The 17,021-nt window shown below is 40.4% G+C and overlaps 2 protein-coding genes across 3 annotated transcripts in view; one reads left to right on the forward strand and one right to left on the reverse strand.

Annotated features, from left to right (window-relative positions):
- VMP1 (vacuole membrane protein 1) overlaps positions 1 to 1,837 on the reverse strand; it is a 118,845-nt gene extending 117,008 nt beyond the window's left edge. Inside the window, exon 1 of the mRNA XM_004457608.5 lies at positions 1,566 to 1,837. The gene's annotated coding sequence lies outside the window, so the exon portion shown is untranslated. The remainder of the gene's footprint in view (positions 1 to 1,565) is intronic.
- Positions 1,827 to 17,012, forward strand: PTRH2 (peptidyl-tRNA hydrolase 2). Of its 2 annotated transcripts, none has more exons than XM_012524787.3 (2): positions 1,827 to 1,936; positions 16,329 to 17,012. In XM_012524787.3, exon 2 carries the CDS (start codon positions 16,371 to 16,373, stop codon positions 16,887 to 16,889), a length of 519 nt encoding a protein of 172 aa, XP_012380241.1. In that variant the 5' UTR covers positions 1,827 to 1,936; positions 16,329 to 16,370; the 3' UTR covers positions 16,890 to 17,012. The 2 variants fall into 2 exon arrangements, with proteins under 2 accessions (XP_012380241.1, XP_023444280.1); XM_023588512.3 differs by having other exon boundaries at positions 1,839 to 1,945.
- Positions 17,013 to 17,021: the final 9 nt, after the last annotated feature.

Consider the following 17,021-nt stretch of genomic DNA (forward strand, 5'->3'; position numbering starts at 1 on the left):
TAAAGTGAGCAAGTACTTGGATCAACAGAACCCAGACCACCTCAGAATATTAGATATTCTAAGTGCTAACCACCACTCATTAAGTGGTGGAGCCCAGATTTGAATCCAAGTCTTTTGGTTTAAAGTTTGATGATCTTTGTGGCCCTAAAAAGAGGTGATTCTAGCCAAGCACAGGGATAAGATGAAAAAGTGAGAAGTACTGGATAATCAGTCCAGGAAAACTTAACTGAACAAAAAGAATAAAATCAGGTTTGGCAGTTATAAAATCAAAAAGCAAATCAGCCAGATGTTAAGCTAATAACATCCACATTTTATAATTCCATATCTCCACATATCATGTCATCTCCTTTCAAAGACAAGTATGAAAAATCTAACTCAAAGAAAAACATGCTTCTGTGTCTTAAAATAGTGTAGGCAAAGAAGTAAAATATGAAATATTTCCACTCTGGAGTCATTTCAGATCTACACAAATTGGTCACATTTGTCTTGGTACCATCAACCCTTTTCCAAAAGTTAATAACAACATAATCTAGAATGCATTAAATGCTCCTAGTAAATAACAGTTTCTCCCTATTTTCAGCTACACCAAGAATACACAACAACTAAAACCAGAGACTGACAGTGTAATAAATAGGTTGTTGTAGCCAGAACGTTAAGTTCTCTATCATTACATCACTGGAAATACTTGTACATGCTTCTTCAAATGATCAGTACAATCTGTCTACAAAATCTGACAAGACCGAATAGAAAACTGGAAGATATTAAAGTTAAGGTAAGGAACTATGCTGACATAGGTAAACTAGGCCAGAGTCTAAATACAAGGAAATTTCTGCATGGGGTTGCTGGAAAACACAAGATGATTGTGTAAAATCTACAGGAAGTTATAAGTAATCTAGCAGACAGGGCCCCATCTGGTTTCTTGGAATTTTAGAGATTAAGTCGATTTTTATGTTATTGCAAACACCTCCACTATAAGGAAATACACGGCTCAGGGTCTGAAAATGGCAGAGGACTCTAGTCCTCTAGTGGGAGATTCGAAATCTTCTGCAATGGCTCTAATGAACGACGGCCCGATTGCCTTGACCACTACTTTACCACCACCACTTCAGATGGCACTTGCACGCTTTTTTATTTAAGAGCGGATACATTTAGCATCACGCGCTAGGGGCTGGGCAGGGCAAGAAACCAAACTGACAGATCCAGAGAGCATCAGCTCGATCATCGGCCGGGAGCCTTCTCCATTTACACCCAAGTCCTGCACATTCCAGGAGGTAGGGCAGAAATCAAGAACGGCTTCCTAGACTGGAGACAGGAGATTGAAGGGTCAGGGGTAGTCCAGTGTTTGGACTTAACGTCCTCGTGGCCAACCATGGGGACGTCTTTCAAATAAACTGGCAACCCCCAGGGTGAGAGATCCAGAGTTAGCAGCTCCCGAAAACATCACTGAATGCCGAAATCACGTATGCCCCATATGTGCACGGTTTAAGTGGGAGAGTTCCGAAAGAAGCCAGGCTCTGAGGGCACTCTCAGGCTTCAATCCCCATTCCCCGCACTCGTTTACCTACCCGCTCCGACGCCGGCTTATTCGGATCGCAAGATCCTGGAAGTGACTCCTGACCGACTCTCACACCCGCCGCTGGGCTTCTGCCAACCGGAAATTGCACGTCACTTCCGGTCCGGTCTCCGCCCCCACGGGAGACAGCAGCTAAAGAAGAAACGTTCCACCCGCCTTTCCGCAACCTCGGCGGACTGTCGCGGGATTTCAGTTTGGCGCTTGGTTTGGGCTGAGGGAGGGGCGAAGAATGACAGTTCTCTTCGTGGTTCTTGCTCCGGAAGCGGTTGTCAAGGAGACCCGGAAGAGGTAACTCGTCCGAGGGAAGCGTGTTCGTTTCTTCGGAAGTCAATACTGGAGAAGTGCGGTTGAAGAGGAAGAGAGGTAATTCAGGTAGGGGGGCTCCTTACTGGGTGAAGGGGAAGGATGTCACTCTCCATTCTCTCCAGGTGGAACGTTTCTTCTCACTTCGTTCCATACGCCCCCTCCATCTTCTTGGTAATCCGTTTCCAGCAGCCGCTGGAGCCCTCTGATCGTGCGCTGTCAGACTTTCTTTGGAAGAGGGGGCCAAGCTGCTGGAGAGGGGAGAAACCAGGATTTCTAGTTCCCAAGTAGAACCTCAATTCAGACAGCATCGATGCACTTTCCCCGAATATGCGAAATATGAGTTGAGTATTTATTGATTTCCCTCAGCATTTCAGAAAGCTGTCGAGCCTACAGAGGAGGAGTTTTCTAAGAATATAATTGAAAATGTTCTTACGTATCACACAAACATATTGTCTGGTGAGGTATTTAGTTCAATAGCTCTGAAGAGAAAATAAGTCTGACTAGGAGATGGTAAAGTCTTCACAGTTGTGTCATTTTTAACTAGACCTTTACGATTGCATAGAATGTTTTTGTTTCAAGTGGAGAAAAATAGAAAATTATTTCGGGGACAGATTGCTGCTTGAAAAGATACAAACTTAGAAATTTGTTGTGGCAGAATCGTACAGTAGTAGCAGGAGAGGAGGTTAGAAGGATAAAGTATGTTGCAACCAGTTTGTGTAGCGCTTTAAATTCGTGCTAAGAGATTTATATTTCAATCTTTAGATGTTTAGTCTGTGGTTTTTGAACAGGAAAATTGCATGATCAGGTCATTGTTTTACAAGTATAATTATAATAGCAGTATGAGCTAGGATGAACTAGGGCAAGAATGAAGCAAATGTGGAAAGATGTGGGAAGATTAGAGCTAGAGAAGTTAATTTTGGAGACTTTTAGCAAGAGATAATTAGGGCACTGAGTGTAGAGATACAATCTTGACAGAAAGATTCAACAGAATTTGGTGATCAGATACCCCATGACTGAAGGAGGAAGAGTTCAGGCTTACTCAGAAACCAGGAATACAGACAAAGGAAGTTTCAGGGGGAAGGGAAGATACTGAGTTTAGTGTAGGATAAGTACATAGAACTCTAAGTGGTGAAATCTAGCAAAAATTGGAAATTCAAGTTTGGAGCCTAAGAGAAACTTTAGAAGTCGTCAGAATATGGTGATTTGGGGATAAATGAGATTGTTCATCTGACAAACTGTTTATTGTTTGTCTCTTCTCATTAGAATGTTAGTTCCTTGAGGAGTTGGGACTTTTTTTGTTCAATGCTCTATCTCCAGGTTCCAGAACTATGCCTGATGCATAGTAGATGCTTGATAAATATTGAATGCTTTATTGAAAAGAAATACAGACCCGTGCTGTCCAGTAGAACTTCCTGCAATGATGGAAATATTCTGTATCTGCTGTCTGATAGGGTAGCAACACTAGCCACTTCTGGCTATTGAGTACTTGAACTGTGACTAGTATGACTCAAGATGTGAATTTAAGATTTCATCTTGTTTTCATTTAAGCTTAAGTAGCCACATGTGGCTAGTGGCTGCTGTATTGGACAGTGCAGATATAGACTGAAGAGAGGGTGAAATGTGTAAGCTTGGGTAGTAGTATATCAGGGGCAAACAGGGGACCTAGAACCAGAGAAGACTGAAAAACTTCCAGATGGGATGAAAGTGAGTAGTGATGATGCAGAAAACTAATGTAAGACCAGGCTTAAAAAGAACAGCTAGATCTGGCAATTTGGAAGTGTCTGGTTCCTTACAGAGCAATTTCATTAGAATGTGAGGAAGGAAGGAACCTGGGTACAGTGATAAGTAGATGAAAAAATAGAGATATGTAATTGGAGTTTGTAGATAAAGGGAATAGGAAGAGTAGTGCAGTAGCTTAATGTGTAAACATGATCTGGGAAAGATTTTTGAGTTGGAAAAGACCTAAGGATAGTAACCAATGGAGTAGGATTAATGGGTGCGACATGAGGTTATGGGATCAAGAACACTGGTGAGAGTCACATAGGGAAATTTTAAGACACCAAAAAGTGAGTTTTATAGGTCCCATGTGGTAGACGGATGCCCTAACCACTGAGCCAAGTCTGCTTCCCATGTGTTGTTTTTTTTAATTTATTTTTTTATTTTATTCCTCCCCCCTCCCCCCTCCCCCAGTTGTCTGTTCTCTGTCCATTTGCTGTGTGTTCTTCTGTGACCGCTTCTATCCTTATCAGCAGCACCAGGAATCTGTGTCTCCTCTTGTTGCATCATCTTGCTGCGTCAGCGCTCCCTGTGTGCGGCGCCATTCCTGGGCAGGCTGCACTTTCTTTCGCGCTGGGCGGCTCTCCTTATGGGGCGCACTCCTTGTGCATGGGGCTCCCCTACGCGGGGGACACCCCTGCGTGGCACGGCACTCCTTGTGCGCATCAGCACTGCGCATGGGCCAGCTCCACACAGGTCAAGGAGGCCCAGGGCTTGGACCACGGACCTCCCATGTGGTAGACGGATGCCCTAACCACTGGGCCAAGTCCACGTCCCAGGACATGTTTGTTTTGCAGTGCTATTATTGCCAAGGATTATCTGTGAAACTAAGAATGATAATATATTTTTACCTTAGTCTCAAGCCCTGGGCTTATTGATGTTTGTAGTAGATATTCAGATAAAGGAACAGGCTGAAACACCTTTTAGAGGAGTTATTCAAATGATAATCTGATGTTTATAAGATTAACACCTTAGAACAAAGACATAAATGTTAATTTTAACATTTTAAAATTAGAGACCTCATTGAGATGGGAAATTAGAGATAACTCCGCTATTTCCAGAATTTTCCCTGCTCTGTTTTAGCTAACTCTTACTAGTATATCGATTTTTAGATAAGTTGGGATGAGAAACTTTGTTTCATGATCTCTAGAGTTCTGCTGCTTATTAGTGTTTACTATGGAAAAGTAACTTCTCTATCTGGTCCTCATTTTTCTTATCTTTAAAATGAAAGTAATAATATTTTCCTCTTATGTTCCTAGTAACAATAAATGAGATACTGGATGTAAAAGTTTTCTCGTTATCCAGTATGCAGTTTTTTTCTCCAGATAAGACCTTAAGAGCCAAGGTCTGATACATGGGATATTTGGTTACTCTGCAACTTACGAGAAAATCTTCCAATTGTTGATGTAGAAATTACTATATTTTTTAGAAATAATTGCATATTAGTTCAATTCAGAGGCTAGTTCATAGATTATCAGGGAGCAGTCTCACTAATATGTAAGCCAATAATGTGGTAACTAAATGGTAGATATACTTAAAATATGAGTTTTTAAAACTTTTTCTAATTAAGACTTTTTCCTGGCTGCATAGGTACCTGGAGCCATAAAGTACCGTGTTAATACAGCCCTGCCACTGCATTCTTTAGGCATAGTGTAGTGAAGGAACTGAAACTAGGCACAGTGTAACTTTGGATATGTGACTCTCACCACAGTGGCCATTCATGACTCGATTTTGGTGCTTAAATGTTAGTTTCCTCAGGATTCTGGTTTAGCCTTTTTTTTTTTTTAAGATTTATTTATTTATTTATTTATTTCTCTCCCCTCCTCCCCCACCCTGGTTGTCTGTTCTCTGTGTCCATTTGCTGCATCTTGTTTCTTTGTCCACTTCTGTTGTTGTCAGCGGCACGGAAATCTGTGTCTCTTTTTGTTGCGTAATCTTGTTGTGTCAGCTCTCCGTGTGTGCGGCACCATTCCTGGGCAGGCTGCACTTTCTTTCGCGCTGGGCGGCTCTCCTTACGGGGTACACTCCTTGTGCATGGGGCTCCCCTATGCGGGGACACCCCTGCATGGCACGGCACTCCTTGCGCGCATCAGCACTGCGTGTGGGCCGGGTCCAGGAGGCCTGGGGTTTGAACCTCAGACCTCCTATGTGGTAAATGAATGTCCTAACCACTGGGCAAAGTCCGCTTCCCTCCTTTTATTTATTTATTTATTTATTTTAACTCTATGTACTTCTCCAGTGGCCTCATGCACTTCCATGACTTCAGTTACCTCATTTACACAATAAGTTCTCTGAAATCTGTATTTCCAGCCCAGGCCTTCCTTTTGAACTGGGCATTTCTACCAGGATGTCTCTTAGTCAAACCAAATGTAATATCTAAAACCAAATTTAGTGTCTTTGTTTTCAAACCTGTTCTTTCACCAGAATTTCTTCCATTAGTAAATAATATTTCCATTCTCCATTTGTTCAAACCTAGGTATCCTGAATTCCTGTTCTCTTAACACCTGACTTCAGTCAGTCACCAATTCAGACAGTTGTGACTCAGCCAGTTTTCTTCCCCATTCTCATTACTCTTGTCTAGATTACTGTTTTCTCATTTGGGCTAGGAAAATATCATAGGAATGTGAATTTTTGTCTTAGTTGGCCAAGGCCATTATGATAAATACCACACAATGGGCTGGCTTAAAAATTGGGAATTTATTGTCTCATCGTTTTAGAGGCTATAAGTCCAAAATCAAAGTCTTGACAGTCCATGTTTTCTCCCTGAGTCTGTAGCATTCTGGTGCCAGCTTGCCACAATCCTTGAGGTTCCTTGGCTTTTATCTCTTCCTCCATCATGTGGCCGCTGCTTCTGCTCATTCACCTGTGTTTCTATTTCCTCTCCTTATAAGGACCCACCTGATTCAATTTGGCCTCATCTAAATAGGCTCTCTGAAGATCCTATTCACAAATGAGTCCACACCTTAACTGCAAATAACATCTTCAAAGGTCATATTTACAAATGGGTTCATACCTATAGGAATGCCGGTTAAGACTTGAACCTGTCTTTTGTGAGGGATATGATTCAGTCCCCAACAACTCTTTTTTTTTTTTTAAGATTTATTTTATTTATTACCGCTCCCCCCCCACCCATTTGCACTTGTCTGCTCATCTTTTCTTTAGGGGGCACTGGGACCTCCCATGTGGGAGAGAGGTGCTCAATTGCTTGAGCCACCCCAGCTCCCTACTTTTTTGTGTCTTTCATTGTCTTACCCCCTTGTGCCTCCTTGTTGTGCCAGCTCGCTGTCTTGCTCTTATTCTCTAGGAGGCATCAGAAACTGAACCCAGGACCTCCCATGTGGTAGGCAGGAGCCCAATCCCTTGAGCCACATCCACTTCCCTCCAAAAACTCTTAAGTCAGACTACCACTTACTAGCGTGTGAACTTGGGCAAATCAATTTATAATCTCTGTGCCTAGATTTTCACATCTGTAAAATAGGGATAATAATTGTTTATCTTAAAGGGCTGTAGGGAGTATGAAGGGAGACAATTCATGAAGAGTACTTTGCCATGGCCTAATACATACTTAGTAAATGTAAACTATTACTATTATTGTTACATTATAGCAGCCTTCTAATTGATCATCCTGAATCTATTCTTGCCAACCTGTTGCCATTACACTGAAGTCTCAAGTGATGTTTTCTTTCTTTTAATGATTTTATTCACATACCATACAATCCATCCAGAGCATACGATCAGTGACTTTCAGTATAATCAGAAGGTTGTGTACTCATCACCACAATAAATTTTAGAACATTTTCATTATTCCAGAAAGAAATTTACATAATAGGGGAGTACAAATACTCTATACCCTGTAGTATAAATAGTATAAATACTATACTATTGCATTGGTATAGTACCTTTGTTAAAATTAATGAAAAAATGTTATAATATTATGTTAACTATAGTCCGTTCTTTACGTTAGTTGTTATTTTTCCCATATACCACCATATTATTAATGCTTGTAATAGTGGTGTATGTTTGTTCTAGTTCATGGAAGAACATTCTTTGTATTTGTACTACATCTGAGTTTACTATGTTATACAGCCACAAGTTTATCCTCTAGCTTTCCTTCTATTGACATGTAAGCCCCTCAGCTTCCCCTCAACCACAATCATATCCATAACTTATCACTATTAATTATACTCCAATAATTTGTTACCATTGTCTCCATTTCCAAACATTTAAAATCAATCTTATTAAAAATTCTACTGACATTAAACATTAGCTCCCCTTTTTCAACCCTCATTCTATCTCCTGGTAACCTATACTCTAGATTTCAACTCCATGAGTTCACTAGTAATTAGTTCATATTAATGAGCCCATACAATATTTGTCCTTTCGTGTCTGGCTTTACTCAACGTAATGTCCTCAGGGTTCATCCATGTATCACATGGATCAAGACTTTTCCTTCCTAGAACTGAGTAATCTTCCATTGTGTGTATATACTACATTTTGATTATCCATTCATTGGGTACTTCAGTTGTTTTCATCTGTTGGCAATTTTGAATAATGCCGCTATGACATTGGTGTGCAAATATTTGTGTCCCTGCTTTCAGTTCTTCTAAATATATATTTAGTAGTGGGATCGCCAGATCAGGATCATATGGTAATTCTATATTTAGCTTCCTGAGGAGCCCCAAATTGTCTTCCCCAGTGGCTGTACCATTTCACTTTCCTGCCAACAGTGAAGGTTCCTGTTTCTCCATATCCTTTCCAATACCTGGAGTGTTCTGCTTTTTTTTTTTTTTTTTTTTTTTTTGAGGTACCAGGGCCAGGGATTGAAACCGGACCTCATATGTGATAAGCTGGTGCTCAACCACTGAGCCACATGGGCTCCCTTGAGTTGGTTTTTTTTTGTTTGTTTGCTTTTGTTTCTTTTAGGAGGTGCCAGGGACCAAACCTGGGACCTCCCATATGGGAAGTAGGCACTCAAACACTTGAGCCACATCTGCTCCTGCTTTTTTTAAATAATGACCATTCTATAAGGTGTGAAATGATATCTCAGTGTAGGTTTGGTGTTTTTTGTTTTTTTTAAAAGATTTATTTTTTTTTCCTCTCCCCTCCCCCCCCCACCCCGGTTGTCTGTTCTCTGTGTCCATTCTCTGCATCTTCTTTGTCCGCTTCTGTTGTTGTCAGCGGCACGAGAATCTGTGTTTCTTTTTGTTGTGTCATCTTGTTGTGTCAGCTCTCCGTGTGTGCGGCACCATTCTTGGGCAGGCTACACTTTCTTTCACTTTGGGCGGCTCTCCTTACGGGGTGCACTCCTTGCATGAGGGGCTCCCCTATGTGGGGAAACCCCTGCATGGCACGGCACTCCTTGTGTGCATCAGCACTGCGCATGGGCCAGCTCCACACGGGTCAAGGAGGCCTGGGGTTTGAACCACAGACCTCCCGTGTGGTAGACTGACACCCTAACCACTGGGCCAAGTCTGCCACCCTGTTTTTTTTTTTTAATATTTTTATTTTTTGGCTTGGGATTCAAACAGAAAGCTCCCGAGTCCAGCTGGCCATCAATAAACCATTTTTCCTTCTCAAAATCAAAAAAAAAAAAAAAAAAAAAAATTTTTTATTTTTTTAGGAGGCACCCGGGATTGAACCTGGGACCTCGTATATGAGAAGCAGGCACTAAGCTAAGTGAGCTACACCTGCTCCCTGCTCATTAGTTTTCATTTGCATTTTCCTGATAGCTAGTGATTTTGAACATCTTTTCATGTGCTTTTTACCCATTTGTATTTTCTCTTTAGAAAAATGTCTATTTAAGTCTTTTGCCCATTTTTAAAATGGATTGCTCATCTTTGTATTATTGAATTGTGGGCTCTCTTTATATCCTAGATATTAAACCCTTCTCAGATATGTAGTTTCAAAATTTCTCCCATTGAGTAGGCTGCCTTTTCACTCTCTTCACAAAATCATTTGAAGCACAAAAGTTTTTTTAATTTTGAGGAGGTCCCATTTATTTTTTCTTTCGTTACTCATGCTTTAAGTGTAAAGTCTAAGAAACCACCTTCTACCACAAGATCTTGAAGATGTTTCCCTACATTTTCTTCTAGGGATTTTATGTTTCCAACTCTTATATTTAGGTCTTCGATCTGTTTTGAGTTAATGTTTGTATAAGATGTTAGATTCCTCTTTCTCTCATTTGAATATGGATATCCAGTTCTCCCAGCACCCTTAGTTGAGGAGACTGTTCTGTCCCAGCTGGGTGGGCTTGGCAACCTTGGGAAAAATCACTTTGCCATAGATCTGAGGGTCTATTTCTGAACTTTCAATTCAATCCCATTGGTCACTGTACCTACCTACCTTTATGCCAATACCATGCTGTTTTTTGTTTTTTTTTAAAGGATTTATTTATTTATTTCTCTCCCCTCCCCCCTCCGCCCCCAGTTGTCTGCTCTCTTTGTCCATTCACTGTGTGTTCTTCTGTGACCACTTCCATCCTTATCAGCGGCACAGGGAATCTGTGTTTCTTTTTGTTGCATCATCTTGTGTCAGCTCTCTGTGTGTGCGGCGCCATTCTTGAGCAGGCTGCACTTTCTTTCACGCTGGGCGGCTCTCCTTACGGCATTTACTCCTTTTGCGTGGGGCTCCCCTACGCAGGGGACACCCCTGCGTGGCACAGCACTCCTTCGTGTGCATCAGCACTGCACATGGGCCAGCTCCACATGGGTCAAGGAGGCCCGGGGTTTGAACCGCGGACCTCCCATGTGGTAGGCGAATGCCCTATCCATTGGGCCAGGTCCACTTCCCTACCATGCTGTTTGAACCACTGTAGCTTTGTAATGTATTTTTTAAACAAAGATACCATTCTTTTAACATTATTATATTTTTCTTCCCCTCCCCCTCCCCTGCTTTGTCCTGCTGTTTTTGCTGTGTCCATTCACTGTGTGATCTTCTCTATCTATTTCTCTTTTTGTCTTCTCATCTTTTTTCTCTAGGATTTACTGGGATTTGATCCTGGGGACCCCTGATGTGGAGAGAGGTTCCCTGTCAATTGCACTACCTCAGTTCCTGGTCTCTCCTGTGTTTCACCTTGACCCTCCCCTTCATCTCTCTTTTGGTGCGTCATCATCTTGGTGCATGACTCACTTCTGTGGGCACTGGCTCACTGCATGGACACTCAGCTTGCTGCACAAGCACTCGACTTGCCATGTGGGGTACTGGCTCACCAAGCGGGCATTCCCGCAGGCACTTGGCTCACTGTGCAGACACTCAACTCGCCACGCGGGCACTTGGCTCGCCATGCAGGCACTCACCTTGGCACTCAGCTCACTGTGCGTACACTCAGTTCCCTACACGGGTACTGGTTCACTACATAGGCATGCTTTCTCTTTTTTTTCCACCAGGAGGTCCCATGGATCAAACCTGGGTCCTCCCATATGGTAGGCAGGGGCCTTATCACTTGAGCTACATCCGCTTCCCTGTAATGTGTTTTAAAGTCAGGAAGTGAGAGTCTTCCAACTCTGTTTTTCTTTTTCAAGAAATTTTTGGCTATTTAGGGCTCCTTATCCTTCCAAATAAATTTGTAAATTGGCTTTTCCATTTCTGCAGAGTAGGCAGTTAGAATTTGGATTGGGATTGCATTGAATCTGTAAATCAATTTGGGTGAAATTGACATTGTAACAATATTTAGTTTTCCAGTCCATGAATATAGACTGTCCTTCCATTTATTTAGGTCTTCTTTGATTTCTTTTAGCAATATTTATAGTTTTCTGAATGCAGGTCCCTTACGTCCTTGATTAAGTTTATTCCTAAATATTTCATTCTTTTAGTTCATATTGTAAGTGGAATATGTTTCCTAGTTTCCTCCTCAGAGTGCTGATTACTAGTGCTTACACTACTGATTTTTGTTGTTAATCTTGTATCCTGCCACATCGCTAAACTCATTTATTAGCTCTAGTGACTTTGTAATAGATTTTTGGGGACTTTTAGGTATAAGATCATGTCATTTGCAAATAGTGAAAGTTTTACTTCTTTCCTTCCTATTTGGATCCTTATTTCTTTTCCTTGCCTAAGTGCTCTGGCTAGAATTTCTGGTATGATACTGCAAAAACTGGTGACATTGGGCTTCCTTGTCTTATTTCCATTCTCAGCAGGAAAGCATTCAGTCCTTCACCATTAAGTACAATGTTAGCTCTTGGTTTTTCACATATGCCCTTTATCATTTTTCTTTTTAAAGATTTATTTTTATTTATTTCTCCCCCCTTCCTCCCCACTCCCCAGTTGTCTGCTTTCTCTGTCCACTTGCTGTGTGTTCTTCTGTGTCCACTTGTATTCTTGTCAGCAGTACCAGGAATCTGTCTTTTTGTTGTGTCATCTTGCTGCATCAGCTCTCCGTGCATGCGGAGCCACTCCTGGACAGGCTGGACTTCTTTTGAATAAGTTTCCTTCTATTCCTATATTTTGGAGTGTTTTCACTAAGAAAGGATGCTGATTTTTCTCACATGCCTTTTCTGTGTCAATAGAGATGTTCACATGATTTTTCTCCTTTGATTTGTGAATGAAGTGTTATATTTGATTTTCTGTGTTGAACCATCCTTGCATACCTGGAATAAAACCCACTTGATCATGGTGTATAATTTTTTTAAAATGCTGTTGGATTCAATTTGCAAGTACTTTGAAGATTTTGCATCTAAATTTATTAGAGATTGGTCTGTAATTTTCTTTTCTTGTAATATCTTTATCTGGCTTGGGAATTAAGGTGATGTTCACATCATAGAATGAGTTATATAGTGTTCCTTCCTAGTCAATTTTTTGGAATTTTGCCTATGATTGGCATTATTTCTTGTTGGATTGATTAGTAGAATTCACCTGTGAAGCCATCTGGTCCTGGGCTTTTCTTAGTTGGGAGGTTTTGATGACTAATTTAGTCTTTACTGTAATTGTTTTGTTGAGGTCTTCTATGATTTATAGTGTTAGTGTAGGTCCATTTCATCTAGGTTGTGCAGTTTGTTGACATACAAGTTTTTTTATTTCTGTGGTATCAGTAATGATATCCCCTCATTTCTGATTTAACGTTTAAAAAAAAATTTTAGAAGGTACTGTGGATTGAACTGAGATCTCATATGTAGGAAGCAGGTGCTCAACACACTGAACTACAACTGCTCCCTCATTTCTTATTTTATTTGCATCTTTTTTCCTTTGTCATTCTAGCTAAGGATTTGCCAATTTTGTTGATCTTCTCAAAGACCCAACTATTGATTTTGTTGATTCTACTTATTTCTGCTCTTCCCATTACATTGAAGACCCAAAGGATGTCTTAAGAAAAAAAAATTACTCTCCTGCAGGGGCTTACCTTTAGGGTAAATTCCAAACTGTTTAACATTGCTTAGAAGGCCTTCTATAATCTGAATCCTGTCCTTTTTTCCAGCCTATCTTCTCCCACTCATCTCCATCTCTCAGCCTTCTGGACTTTCAGGTCATCATCTAACATATTGTATTTCTCTCTCCTCTGGTCTTTGCTCCGAGGAGTTCTTTCTGCCTGAAATGATCTTCCCTATTTCTGTCTTTACCTCTTACTCACCCTTATTTGCAGTGTAAATACCATTTACTTGAGGAGGCCTTCCTGATTGAAACTGGAATTAAATCCTTTCTTTTGTACTCCCATTACAACTTTTTCATCACCCTTGTATAATTATTTGTCTGTCTTCTCATGTATGAATAGCTTGTCTAGTTTACTACAGTATTTACTACAGTATTCTCAGTCTAGCAAGTTGAATGTCTGGCCAGCAATCATTTGTTTGAACTTAACTTCTCTTGGCCTTGGTTTTCTCCTTTTTGATATATAAATAACCCTAGCTTCTCCCAATGAAAACATTTTATATAATAAAATGAAGAAAATTTAATAGGATTGAGTCACTTTCAAACCATTATTGGAATGTAAAAATGGGAAGGGACTTTTTCCTTTTGTTCAATGTTGTATTCCATAGACACTAGAACAGTGCCTAGCTCAGGGTATTCAGTCAACATTTATAGATGAAAGGGGGTAAAATATTTTAAAAGAATTGAGAGAGCAGATAAATATTGTGACACACATCTATTACACTTCAGACAGCCATTCTTATAACTACACTCTGGGCTTTATATCACTATATAATGCTCCATCTCCAAAGTTAGAACTGCACCAACCACAGCCACCTACTATTCCAGCTTACTTCCATCACATTTGTTCTTTAATAGTTGTGGATGTCCTTCTCTATCACCTTCTTGCCCATCTGTAAGAAATATAGATTTCATGGCCCGTCATTTCAACCATTTTTGCTCTCATTCTAATGTCTTATGAAAAATTGTGTTGTGATTGGTTAATCCTCACAAAACTCAAACCTGAATAAATTCAGCTATCCATTATAATAGGAGAGGAGGGTGAATGAATGTCCATGCAGGTCAGTTTGTATGTTCGGAAGCAGGAATTAGGAAGTTCTAGTCTTTTGACTTGTATTTTTTCCCTGGAACTATGAAGCCATCTCTTCTTTTTCTGAGCTATACTCAGGCTGCTATGTACTGCTGGAGAAGTGACAACCTAGTATGACACCACTTCAGAATCCTCATTATTAATCTTAACTGTCTTCAACATTCCTCTGCAATCCTTTTGTTTTGCCATAACTTTTGTCCTTTTGTCTTCCTCTTCTGTCCTCCAGCCTGACTTGTGCACAACCTTTTTTTTTTTTAAAGATTTACTTATCTCTCTCCCCTTTCCCCTGCCCTGGTTGTCTGTTGTTTGTGTCTATTTGCTGCATCATCATCTTGTCTGCTTCTGTTGTTGTCAGCGGCATGGGAATCTGTGTCTCTTTTTGTTGCGTCATCTTGTTTTGTCAGTTGTGTGTGTGTGCAGCACCATTCCTGGGCAGGCTTTACTTCCTTTAGCGCTGGGTGACTCTCCTTACAGGGTGCACTCCTTGTGTGTGAGCCTCCCCAATGCAGGGGACACCCCTGCATGGCAGGGCACTCCTTGCGTGCATCAGCACTGCGCGTAAGCCAGCTCCACACAGGTCAAGTAAGCCCGGGGTTTGAACCGCGGACCTCCCATATAGTAGGCGGATGCCCTAACCACTGGGCCAAGTCCGCTTCCCACCTTTCTCCTTCTGAGGCACTCCCTCCAGATACCCAGAACTGTTACATTGGCAAGAAGAGTACCACTTCTCCTTTCCAAGATCAAATTCCCTCCAAAGGGCATTAGATCCCCTCCCTTCTACTGCTTTGCACTATTATTTGAGTGTCTACCTCCCTTTCCTCTGGCTCCATCCCATTGACATTTAAATATGCTCAAACTTTAAATATACTCATCTCTCCATCTTATAGAAAAGAAAAAAAAACCCACTTGTTTCCTTTTCTCCATATCCCCTTATATCCATTGCTTCTTTCTTTCTGCTCTTTCTTTACCCCACCTCAAACCAGCTTCTGTTCCCAAAGACAATATTGCTAAACTTAGTGAACAAGAGTGTTAGACAAAATGATGATGACCATGTCTTTCTTCTAGAAATATGTTCCTTACCACATTCTCCTGGTCTTCCTTTGTCCTTTCCCTGTAGAATTTGGGCATTTAGGAAGATAGCATTCATATACTTCTTTTGCTTCAGAAGGGATTGGAACTTGAGAAAGGAAAGTGTGAAACACTATAAAATGAAGAGATTTTTTGGCAGGTGTTTCAGGTTCATTGTTGTTCTGTAAATTACTGAAGACTATTTGTATCATTTAAAATCCTTGTATTTCCCAATCCTAATTTTGAGATCAGGAGATAGCCATGATTTATATAGAGAACTATTTGTAAAAGATTTGTGTTTTTTTTTTTTTGTATTAGAAACTGAGCCTAAATACGCTAGAAGAGTGAGCTACTGGTAACAAGCTACATGTGTGCACCTTGAAAACATTATGCTAAAATAAATGAAAAGTCCAGAATGGGCAAGTCTGTAAAAAAAAAAAGTAGATTAGTACTTACTAGGGAGAGGAAAAATGGTACATAATTGCTAACAGGTATAGGGTTTCTTTTGGGGTGATGAAAACATTTTAAATTAGATAATAGTGATGGTTGCAAAACACTGTGGATATACTGAATTGTACACTTTATTTAAAGGGGTGAATTTTATGGTACATGAATTATTTGAATTTTAAAAGTTTGTAACATCCCATTATCCTAAAATGAAAATATTTGTCAGTGCCACAAAAATATTAATGTCCTAATTTTAACAAATGACAGTAAGGAAAAGTGATTCATGATAAAATTTGTATTCTAAGAGTGCCATGTACACTGAATATATATTATACTATATAAATGTGGTGCCCCCAAGTATTGCAATATATAAATGTTTGGGTATCATTTTAATGGAAGACATAGTGAAATTATCAGTTACTTTCATCAGTATATTGAACTACAGTGAATCCAGCTGCCTCAAATGTAGACTAATAAAGGTGTTTTATTAGTGACTTAAATATCATGAACAGCTTTGCTGGGGTAACAGGATTTTCTAAAATTCTAAAATAATGGAGGATAAAGGATGCTCTTCCTTTTTTCTATATGATAGTTACACTTCTGGAAAATTTTGTGCATATTAAAACCATGCAAAAGACTGTGTGCATATGTAAAATGGCATTGTTTGTCTCAGATATTAATTTTATCCCATAAAATAACACCCAACAGGACAACTCTTCATTGTGCAAGGTGCTCTTCAAATCCTTGGTTATGGATTACTTGGCTCATCCTGGTGCATTCAGCTTGGCTGCTGGAATTGTTTGTGGCATGTGCCTGGGCTGGGGCCTCCATGTACACTTTGGGATGATGCACAAAAGCTCAGTGAGCAAGGCAGACACAGAGACTGGAAATGAAGCCTGCATCTTAGGAGAGAGTGGCGAGTACAAAATGATTATTGTGGTTCGAAATGACTTAAAGATGGGAAAAGGGAAAGTGGCTGCCCAGTGTTCTCATGCTGCTGTTTCTGCCTACAAGCAAATTCAAAGGAGAAACCCTGAATTGCTCCAACAATGGGAATACTGTGGCCAGCCCAAAGTGGTTGTCAAAGCTCCTGATGAAGAAGCCCTGGGAGAATTACTGACCCATGCCAAAATGCTGGGACTGACTGTAAGTTTAATTCAAGATGCTGGACGTACTCAGATTGCACCAGGTTCTCGGACTGTCTTAGGAATTGGGCCGGGACCAGCAGACCTAATTGACAAAGTCACTGGTCACTTAAAACTTTACTAATTGGAATTTACTATGATGACCTCTCTATAACTAGTCAAATTCTAACAATAAAAGATCTGCTGCTTCTCCCAACTTTAATATTCTGGAGATGAAAATAAAATCCATTCCTATGTTCTTCTTTCATGTATTTGC

This window comes from Dasypus novemcinctus, chromosome 21 (genome assembly GCF_030445035.2).
Source record: "Dasypus novemcinctus isolate mDasNov1 chromosome 21, mDasNov1.1.hap2, whole genome shotgun sequence".
In the NCBI taxonomy this organism is placed as follows: domain Eukaryota; kingdom Metazoa; phylum Chordata; class Mammalia; order Cingulata; family Dasypodidae; genus Dasypus; species Dasypus novemcinctus.

What these genes read in the sequence shown, in the direction of transcription:
- PTRH2 (XM_012524787.3), top strand. Translation starts at nt 16,371, where the DNA reads ATGGATTACTTGGCTCATCCTGGTGCATTCAGCTTGGCTGCTGGAATT.